The sequence below is a fragment of the Rhineura floridana genome, chromosome 4 (assembly GCF_030035675.1).
Source record: "Rhineura floridana isolate rRhiFlo1 chromosome 4, rRhiFlo1.hap2, whole genome shotgun sequence".
Lineage (NCBI taxonomy): Eukaryota > Metazoa > Chordata > Lepidosauria > Squamata > Rhineuridae > Rhineura > Rhineura floridana.
Window position 1 is genome coordinate 101,599,597 of NC_084483.1, and position 10,575 is coordinate 101,610,171.

Here is a 10,575-nt window from a genome sequence, read left to right on the forward strand (position 1 = left end):
TGAAGCAGCATAGCTGTGAGTGCTGTATTAACATAAATGCTGGGAGAAGCTGACAGAAGTCCTTAGGACACAGCTGATATTGCACTAGTTAATTTTGCCACAAAGGACTATTTGGGAAACTGACATACCAGTTAGCAGGGTCGCAACTACTTTAGCATTTATCTTCGTGCTATGATCTGCCAAGACAAATGACTGAGTACTAAAGCACAATGTAGAGGCAATCTCAATTATTCATCTCTTAACTGCTGGCTTTATCATTTTCATTCTGGAGTCCTATTCGATAATTCTCCAGCATCCTTTCTGTCTAGAAGACACATTTCCCTCAGTGGAACACCCATTTGGAATGAGGCTTTAATGGGCCAAGTAGATCACAATGTTCAGCCAAGTGTTTCCATGTGAGGATGCCTTGTGTTAGGTACAAGAAAAGAAAAGGAATTCTGAATCCCAAAGTCACCTAGTAAAGGAGAAGGAATTTAACTGGTTCCCACTGTGCCTCAGAATATTTAAAGGGTACAAGACTGTGGCATTGGTTGAGAGGTGGAATTTGCAATCAATCCACAAAACTACTTCCTCTCCAAAGGGTGAGAGTCAAATGAAAATTGTCTAGTGACCACCACGTACTATCAATACCTGCTGGTTTCTGTTAGGTCTGGATGAGCTGGAATCTATACTTCTGTGTGTTGCAGCCCTGTTTGGTGTGTTACAAGGGTTACAGTGCGGCTGCAGAACCTCAAGTCCGAGGGCAAACTGCAGCCCCCCAAACATTTCTGTCTGGCCCCTGGGAGCCTCTCCAGGCCACAGCCTTCACTGTCTATGCTTCATACCTTCCTTGAGTGTTTTCGCCTGGCTGGAAGGTGTTCTTGAATCTGATCATTACTCTTGCTTGCCTGGTTGGATGATAGAGAGGGAGGTGTGAGTGCGTGTAGAAATGCGCCTACTGTACAGTTACAATTTACATTTGTTGCTTCATCTACTTTTGCTTTTGGCCCAGTCCACTATTGGCATGTGGCCCTTGGACAATTGCTAAGAACAGAATGTGGACCTCAGATAAAAAAGGTTCCCCGCCCTGGGCTACAGGATGTAGTCTTTCTTGGACACTACAAGGTGTGGTGTTCTTAGGATCCACAGTAACTCTGCTAGCCACCTCCTGATGTGGAGGCTTCTAGGTCAGGCTGGTACTTTGCCAAACTTACCTATTATCTGAATACCAGTTTGTGATCCCTGGCTTCAGACTCCTAGTCTCCAACTCTCTTCTAGGGCTGTTTTCTGTTTCTTTTACCACCATGTATGACACAACCCTCAAAAAGGGGGCTCGATAGATGCTTGGAAGCAGGTGGGCCTCAGAAACAGATGCTTGCCAAAAGTAGGCAAAAATGTGCTGGGGGCAAAAATCCCAAAGTAAGCTACTACATCATATCTGTAAGACTGAGATGCAATCTGTATAGAAAATGTCACTTATTCCAATTGCATATGGACTCCCCACCCCCAAGTAACCAGATAGTCTCCCTGAATATTATTTTAATCTTAAAGCAAATCAGTAACAGATCCCATATTTTCTGTAAGTGTTCAAGATGTTTGTCCAAACAATTTACATTTTAAAAGGTTTCATTCATAGTGGTTTAGCTTTCCTTTGAGAAAAAAGATTATAAAACCACTAAAATGTATGTATTTAATGTAAATATTTTTTTTTTGGCCCAGAAGGGGAACCATAATAGCTTTACAAGAAATCACAGCCAAGATGTTTCACAAATTACACAGCAACAGAGATCCACAGCCAATCCTAGTTCTTTGATGAATGTATTTGTATGATGCAAAGGTTTTCAAACACCTGTTTTTCATATTCACACTTAACTTTTGTAGGTATCTATCAAGTATGGGGAACTTGTGGCCCTCCATATGTTGCTGGACTGCATTTCCCATCATCCCTGACCTTTGCCTGCACTGGCTGGGACTGATGAGAGCTGGAGTTCAACAGCTGGAGGGCCACACATTCCTCATCTCTAGTGTCAATGAACAAAATCTTGGGTATACAAGAGCCACATGTTAAGTGGCCAGTGATAATATTATAATTTCCTTTTAGTGATACCTTCATAATTTGTTTTTTTATTCTTATTTGTGTTTGTATATATAAATAAAACCTAATTTGTGTTTTTTTTAAATCGGGTGTACACTTCAGGAATCGGAACCTTCAGACCCACAATGCTCAGAATATTGAAAATGTATATGTATATGCCTTTAAACACATACAGCTGGAGATGGCCTTGTGGGCCATCTAGTCCAAGTGTCTGTTCAGTTTAAAACATCTTGAGCTAGAGAATCCTCAACACATGGCTGTCATTGGCCATAACTCAGAAAGCTGCTTTAGAAGGCTGGGGAACACCCAGGATTTGTTTTTCCTAGAGCATTTTTTCTGTGCCACATTGTCAGAATTTCAAATGCAACTTGCCATAAGGTTCTGAGTATGGTGTGGAAGAGTAGAGTGTCAAAAGCCTTGCTAGGTGCATTCTTAGCTATGTAGTTTTCTCCTTGTTGCCACAATCACTCTTTTGAGGAAATGTTGCCCTGGGCTCCTTTAGGAGGAAGGGTGGTATATAAATTGAATGAATGAATGATAGTTACACTCTGTATCAGCAACAGAAACTGTTTGGACAATCAGAAACTTGATAAAACGGGAAGACATTTTGCATAAGGTTACAATTTGGGGGCCACATAAAAATAAAACAGCTAAATTAAGGGAGTATTCTAATCAAAATGGAACATTTCTACTGCACAGTTTATTTATTTATTTGTTTAATTTATTTATTACATTTATATACAGCCCCATAGCAAAGTTCTCTGGGCGGTTTACAGCAATTACAGTTGATAAATCCTTCCAGAAAGCACAGGTTTCTGAGGTTGTATCGCTTCAGAATGCAGGTGAAAGGAGACTAGATGTTCCATGTTTTTTAAAAAACAGTCTGCATATAATAAAGTAGCATATCAGAAAGTATAGTCTCCCTGCTGTCCATGAGTAGGAGTATTTTTGGCATGAGGCAGCATTCAATCTCTCCATCTCACCCACATTCTGAAGTGGTACCATAGAAGATGACTGTACCATGTGGCTTTTCTAAACATATAGAGTAGCCCATTGAATGTTCTTGACTTGTAACTACTGATGCCATGCAATGTAGAATTATGAAAACTATAAGGTGGTTTTTAAAATGGTATAATTCTTACACTTCATTTCAACATTTCAACTGTTTGGAACATTTTAGTGAAGAAACCATCTAGTAGTCTTAAGAATTAGGAACTGCAAAGAAGAACACTTACCTAAATAATATGGGTTGATCCATGAAGGGTTTGTCTTAAAATCAAATGGTGCCAGTCCATCCAACATTTGCAGCCTGTGAAGATTTTGAAAATTTTGAAGGTGATTTATAAGGTTGTCCCAACAAAAGGTACTCATAACATTATATTACATAGCTGATTTAGCTAATGTAATTTTAGCTAATTGTTTTGTACTTCACAGAAAATATTTCAAAAGCTATTCTGCTTTTACACTGAATTCAAGAATCCAGTCAGTGTGCATATGTACACACTTGGGCATTTTATTGAGCTTAAGAATTCCACCCAAAGTATGTGAGGCCATGTTTCTGTAAAATGTTATCATTCATGCTCCACATTTGTATCCATCCATCCATCCATCCATCCATCCATCCATCCATCCATCCAGAATGATTGCAAAGATATTCTTACCTGAATGCTGTGAAACAAAAGCACAGGACCACATAATACACAGAGTAGAATATGACCACACATAGTAGTAGGTTGAGCAAAACAATCTGTAAAGGGAAAATGGCATGAAGCTCACTTTCTTAGCCATGTGTGGTTAAAATAAGAATTCAGTTGGAAGATACCCCCTAAATAAATATGCTCTTCTTTTATGTATTTTAATACATTTGTAATCCCACCATTTTCCAGCATGGAACTCAAGCCAATCTACATAGGGTTCCCAGGCAACCTCCTATCCATGCACTGGCCAGCCCTAAACCTGGTTAACTTTAGCAAGGTGCTTATATCATGTGCTCTGGATGTATATTGCTCATGTTAGCTGTCTAGGCCCTGAAAGGAAATAAATATTTTAAACAAATAAACATTATACAAATAGATAATGTACAATGTTTTTGAAGAGTATTAAAACAAACCTGAATCTAAAAAATTGTTTTAATAGTTGGGTGGTAGTGGAAGCATGTAAAGTAAATTTCTTCTTGGGCATTTGAAAATTAAATGTTAGGAGGCTTAAACCACGTAACTGAAATTTCCAAAAAGCAGCAAGTTTACCTCTGTATATTTATAACTAATCAATATATTAACTATTAGGCAACATGCATCTAGTTACTGGTGTAATACATGGTATGTGTTTTATGTTCTCTCCTTCTAGAATTCCAGGATGTGCTAATAAATTATTTTACCATCAGCAACATGAATGCTGTTAAATAAATAATGAGAAAAGCTTACAAATGGATGTAAAACTTTTACTCTTTGAAATCTGTTGGTTTTGCAAAGGTGACACTAGTGAACATTCACAAAGTTACTTATTAGGTCAGTAACTTTGGGGAAGGGCCATAGCTCAGTGACAGAGCATCTGCTTTGTGTGCAGGGTTTGATTCCCAGTGGCATCTCTAGCTGTGGCTGGGAGAGACTCCTGTCTGAAACCCTGGAGAACTGCTGCCAATCAGTGCAGATAATACTGAGAATGATGGACCAATGGTCTGACTCAGTATAAGGCAGCTTCCTATGGTCCTAGGCTACTCACTTCTTAAAAATCAGTGCAATTAAAATGTGTGTTCCAAGTGGTGTGGTAGTAATTATCATCTGTTTTATAGGATTACACAAGCTCCCTTGATCAATTTAGCTGGAATAAATACAGATTTGGGGCACAACCCAGCAAATATTAATTCCTCTAATTCCCCAATGAAAGCAATGGACTGGGACTTCAACAGTAGACCACCTTCACATGTTTACTAAATGTGTGGAGGTGAGCCGGACCATAGCTGCTGGCCCCACCCATGCCACTGCATCCCTTGGAGACTCTGTCCATTGAACATACATGAAGGAGAACCTAGACACATACATTTCAATGCTCCCCTTTATAGATGTTTTACCAGACATGCAGAAGTCACGATAAGGACTGTGGGATATGCAACAGTGTTAGTGGGGGCATTAACTGTGGTGGTGATGCCCTCCATGTGTTTAATGTAAGCATGCAGGGGACCCTCTGAAAAAGGGTTATTCTTGTATATGGATCTGTAATATGATCCTGACATACACAGTTTGACCCATTTCAAACATGAATGTGCAGCTGTAAAAATTGGCTATGTGATATAGGGTTGCCAGGTCCATGGCCTGAGACTGATCCTATATCTTTAGGAGAAGAGAAGGTCAGCCAAGTGCAGGTGTTCTTGCAACTCTGTAATGGGAAAAAACACAAGGTGGAATTCTCCCTCCCCCCTCCACAACTTTTAAAGATACAGAAGACCTGTTGGAGGCCGGGACTGACAACCAAGAGGTCTTCTGTGTCTTTAAAAGTTGTGGAGGGGGGAAGGAGAATTCCACCTTGTGGTTTTTCTCATTACAGAGTTGCAAGAACACCTGCACTTGGCTGACTTTCTCTTCTCCTAAAGATACAGGATCAGTCTCAGGCCAAGAACCTGGCAACCCTAAAATTATGACAGGAATCTAGGGATCCTGAAAGTAAGAATTTGGAAACAGAGCTGTTAAGTCTGCACAGACTGTTGCAAGGTTGTCCCAAGTTAATGTGGGGTGACTTATGGATCAAAAGTCAGTTGTTACACATTTCACACCTATGAAAGAAACCGTTATAAATTTTGAGTAGACATGTGTAGGATATATGTAGGCTAGAGATATCTGAAAGAAATGGCTGACCTGTGTTTCATCTGTGTTCTCCAAACTCAATCTTCTGTATAAAGCTGACCTGTCTTTACAACATCTGAATTTAGTGCTGGTCCAAACATTTTGCTGCCTGAAGCAGAGCCCAAATGGTGCCTACTTCTCTGCTAGGTCCAGTGTTGCTGAATCATGGCTGCAATCCTATACTTACCTGGAACTAGAAGTAAGTCCCAATGAAATCAATGGGCTTTACCTCTGAATAGAGACACATGTAGGATTGCAGCTGGGCACTTATTCCTGCTTTCATCTCTCTCTCTCTCTCTCTCTCTCTCACACACACACACACACACACACACACTCACTCACTCACTCACTCACTCACTCACTCACTCATGGTGCCTGTGGAGGAGGATGCTTCACCCTGTTGCATTGCACATCTGGCCTTATTTAAAGTATCTGTAAATTTGTTCTGGGGGAAAGGCAGAGGCAGTGGTGAGGCTGGGACTGCACAGGTGCACTGGCAGAAGCATCAGACTGGCTCCGCCAGTGTGCCAGTACAGCCCTGACCTGACCTCTTTTCCTCTCAGTAAGCAACAGTGACAACACTGCCAAAAGCTATTGTTGTGGTTTAACCGCACTGGGCATGTCACTCCTGGTTTAGTGAAGCTATACACATACACCATATGCAAGGCAGCATGGGAGTGGGGGCTGGGATTTTCTACCAGCCAGGTCTTTTCCATGTTTTTTCTATTTGTTCTAACATTCCAGACTCGGAATTAGTTCCACCCAAGGCTCTTCTTAAGGCTGTAGCCCTGTCATTTAATATTTAATACTCATTTAACACACAGTGCTGCTCAGCCTCCCTCAACCTGGCGCACTCTAAATGTTTTGGGCTACAACTCCCATCAGCCACAGCCTGCATGAAATTACTCTTGATTGCTTTCTCATGGCCCTACAGATCTGAAGTAAACAGAGGATCAGTAAGTCCTTGATGACGAGTTTAGGGGTAGCAATAAAACGAGTTACTAGCCTTACTGCTTTACTGATTTTACCAGTGACCCCAAGGCTGTCTGAGAGAGATAAGAACTCTTGGACCTCTACTTTATCCACGTGTATACTGAAGTTAATCACTCAAAGAGTGGCCAAATTTGGGGGGAAGTGCAGAACCCTTGGAAGGGGGTATAAAGTTTGAGTGAAGGCAAGGATCCTGAGGTAGAGGGAGCATTTTCCCCTTCACCAGCCTGGATATAGCTGAGTTGAAAACCCTTTACCAAAGAATCCTACTGATTAAAACAAACAGATATAGGAAGAGCCCTGCTGGATCCAACCAAAGGCCCACCTAGTCCAGCATTCTGTTTTCACAGTAGACAACCAGATGCCTATGGCAAGCCTGCAAGCAAGACTTGAGAGCAACATAATTTCCCCCACTTGTAATTCCTACCAAGTGGTATTCAGAGGCATACTGCCTCCAACATTGTAGGATCCATCTTTGTCGCTAGAGACCCAGGTGACCTCCATGGCTAGGAGTGCCTTTTACCAGCTTCGGCTGGTAAGACAGCTATGGCCATTTCTGGCCTGACTGTTGTCCACGCCCTGGTAACCTCCAGGCTGGGTTACTGTAATGCACTCTATGTGAGGCTGCCATTGAGGTTGGTCCGGAAGCTGCAGCCGGTGCAAAACGCGGCAGCGAGACTGCTCACTGGGGCAGGGTATCGCCAACATGTCACCCTGCTGCTGAAAGAACTGCACTGGCTGCCCATTTGCTACCAGGCCAAGTTCAAGGTTCTAGTTTTTGTGTACAAAGCCCTATACAGCTCGGGACCACGATACCTGAAAGACCGTCTTACTCCTTATATACCTGGTTGATCAATGCGCTCTGCAGGTGAGGGCCTCCTGCAGATACCATCTTTTCAGGAGGTTCATTCTGCACAATATAGGAAATGGACCTTTAGTGTGGAGGCACCTACCCTGTGGAATTCCCTCCCCTTGAATATTAGGCAGGCGCCATCTCTGCTATCTTTTCGGCGCCTTTTGAAGACTTTCCTCTTTCAACAAGCCTTTTAAGTTGAGACCTATCCCAGTCTGCGTCTGTGTTAGAATTGCTTTTTAATATGTTTTTAATAATGTTTTTAACCCTTTTTTAATTATGTTTTTAAAGCTTTTTAAAAAAATGTTTTTAACATTGTTTTGTTTTAATGTATTTTAAGGTCTGTTTTTATGATGTTTTAAAGTGTTTTTAGTGCTTCTGTTTGCTGCCCTGGACTCCTGCTGGGAGGAAGGGCAGGATATAAATCAAATAATAAATAAATAATAAATAAATAGTACTTAGCCATCATGGCTAGCAGCAGTTTAGTCTTATTGTCCATGAATCTGCCATTCAAGTTGATGGATATCACTGCAGTAGTGAATTCCATAGCTGAACTAAATATTCTGTGAAGTACCTTCTTTTGTCTGTCCTGAATCTTCCAACATTCAACTTCGTTGGATGGCTCCTGGTTCTAGTGTTATAAGAGAGAAATAAAACTTCCCCACAATCTATCTTCTCCACACCATGTGTAATTGTATATACCTTTATTATGTGCCCCACTTGCTTCCCCCCCCCAAACTAAAAAGCCCCAAATGTTGTAACTTTTCCTCATAAAGAAGTTGCTCTAGCCCCTTGGTTCATTTGGGATGTGAGGGAGTAACTGATTTCCCACTTATCCCTCAATCTTAATCCGATTTGAGAAAAGTTGCTGCTTTTTTCTAATGTTTTTTCCATGTGCATGGTTTTTAGAGAAGTCATAGAATCCTTTTTCCCCATTTCTAATGTTGGTGTTGGATTAGTGCCCACTCCCCATAGATCTTTGAATATAGCAACAGGCTACATGCTGTGCTATGGAACAGATCATTCATGCTGGTTGGGTCAGGGGCAGAAGACGGAACAAGTTTAGAAGTGAAGCAAGCTGAAAACGTTTGAAAATCACTGAATCAGGAAGGGCTTTCTAATCATAAGCAAAAGTTAACCAATTCTATACACACTTACCTGCTGGGAGTAAGCCCCATTGAATTTAATAAAACTTACTTTTGAGTAGATATGTGTAGGATAGCACTGTTCAAGAATCTTCTTCCTTGTTTTCCCCCACCCCACCCCTAAGGAGTTTGGAGTTCATTAAAAGTACAGTGGGTGAAATCCTAGATAAATCAGTGCCTCCAGCACTATGATTTCATCTTTACAGCAGCACTGCAGCAGCAGATCCCCATTAGTGCCATTTTCCATAAGGGTACTGAGGCTGAGAAAAACCATGTGAATACAGATTACAGTTTACTACATGGTAGTTTACCATAGTGCACACATATATACACTTGGTAAGGTTCTTGTCTGTTTTCACCTTCCAGATGGTGAGGAAAGTATTGCCATTCTCCTGCTTACCTGGATTTTTGATGAAGAGTAAACGTGTGGGTAGATTTTCCTCACTGTCTGGTAGGACAGCACACATTGGTGGGATTACTAAGAGGTCTCATGCATACCTTTGAAAGTTACCGCTTGGTAAATGAATAATCCTCCATAGTACCCACAAAATACCACAACATACAACTCTTTCTCCATCTACCGCATTTCATACTTCTCATACAGATGACTGAATAAATCTCTAGTTGGCAGAACACTAGAAGGGTTACAGTTAGTTGGAGAGAATCCTGTAAAGGGTAACAAAATATGTGAGAGATTAAGAGAGTAGACTCTTTATAATTGGATGTCAATAGGCTGCTCCTTCCGCTGGGTGCCAAATACTCTGGTCCTGATCCAAGAGAGTACTTAAGCGCAAGGTGACTAGTGTGCCTATGTGTGTTGGGCTACTGTTCCCCCTTCCCCCCCCTTCCCTGATCCTAAATCTAAATGTGTATGTTTCAAGAATCTGGAGCTTTTCAAGAAATTTTTGTTTCCTTTAGAAATAATAATAAAAAATCAAGCATGCTTATGTTATCTATAGGTCACAGTTTGTTCTGAAGGTGTTCTATGAAACTTTTAGGACTACTCCAGATCCTAAGGCTTGGGAGCATTTGTAGTTTCTGGACAAAACAACAGCTAATCATGTTTCAGAAGCTCCAGCGTTAGAAAACAGCTGTAAGACATTTCAACTTTATTAAAACTTTACATGTTTAGAATATCCTTTTTATGCCCTAGCCCCTCTTACCAACGCTTTCAATAGCCAAAGAATGACAAAAGTAAACAAGACAACTTATTGGAGTAAAGGCAACAGTTCTTCCAAATACCTGCTGTATGTCACATACAGTAAATGCTATGCAATGACCTTGAGTCCAACCCCAACTTGATTTTTGTTACCTTAGTCTCAGCAATTTTTATTTTGAGAGCCATGTACACAATGATAAGCAAAAGAGCAGTGATGCAGTTACATTTCTCATATCAATATCAGCTGGAAGAAGCTGCTATTTTTCACTCACAGAGCACTACTGGGTATGTAGTGTAAAACAGAGCAGAATAGCATTATTGGATTAAAGTGAACTGGGAGAAAAGCTATCTTGAGCCAACTCTAATCTGCTGAAGTCCAAGCAGACAATCCTTAGCAGCTCATTAAAAGTCCAACTGCTTTTCGACGTACTCAGCTAAAAATAAATATCTTGCTCACTTTGCTATTATGAAGCTGTGTATAGCCAATATTTTCAATTTTTTCATTTTGCCTGCAT

The 10,575-nt window shown here is 40.9% G+C and overlaps 1 protein-coding gene across 1 annotated transcript; it reads right to left on the reverse strand.

The window, feature by feature from the left end:
* Window positions 1-588: 588 nt before the first annotated feature.
* On the reverse strand, window positions 589-9,367 carry TMEM244 (transmembrane protein 244; the record flags this gene model as incomplete). Its single annotated transcript, XM_061626089.1, has 4 exons — window positions 589-887; window positions 3,310-3,383; window positions 3,736-3,821; window positions 9,302-9,367. Coding segments are annotated over 4 exons (240 nt in total), but the record flags the coding sequence as incomplete, so codon positions are not given.
* Between the last annotated feature and the right edge of the window lie 1,208 nt (window positions 9,368-10,575).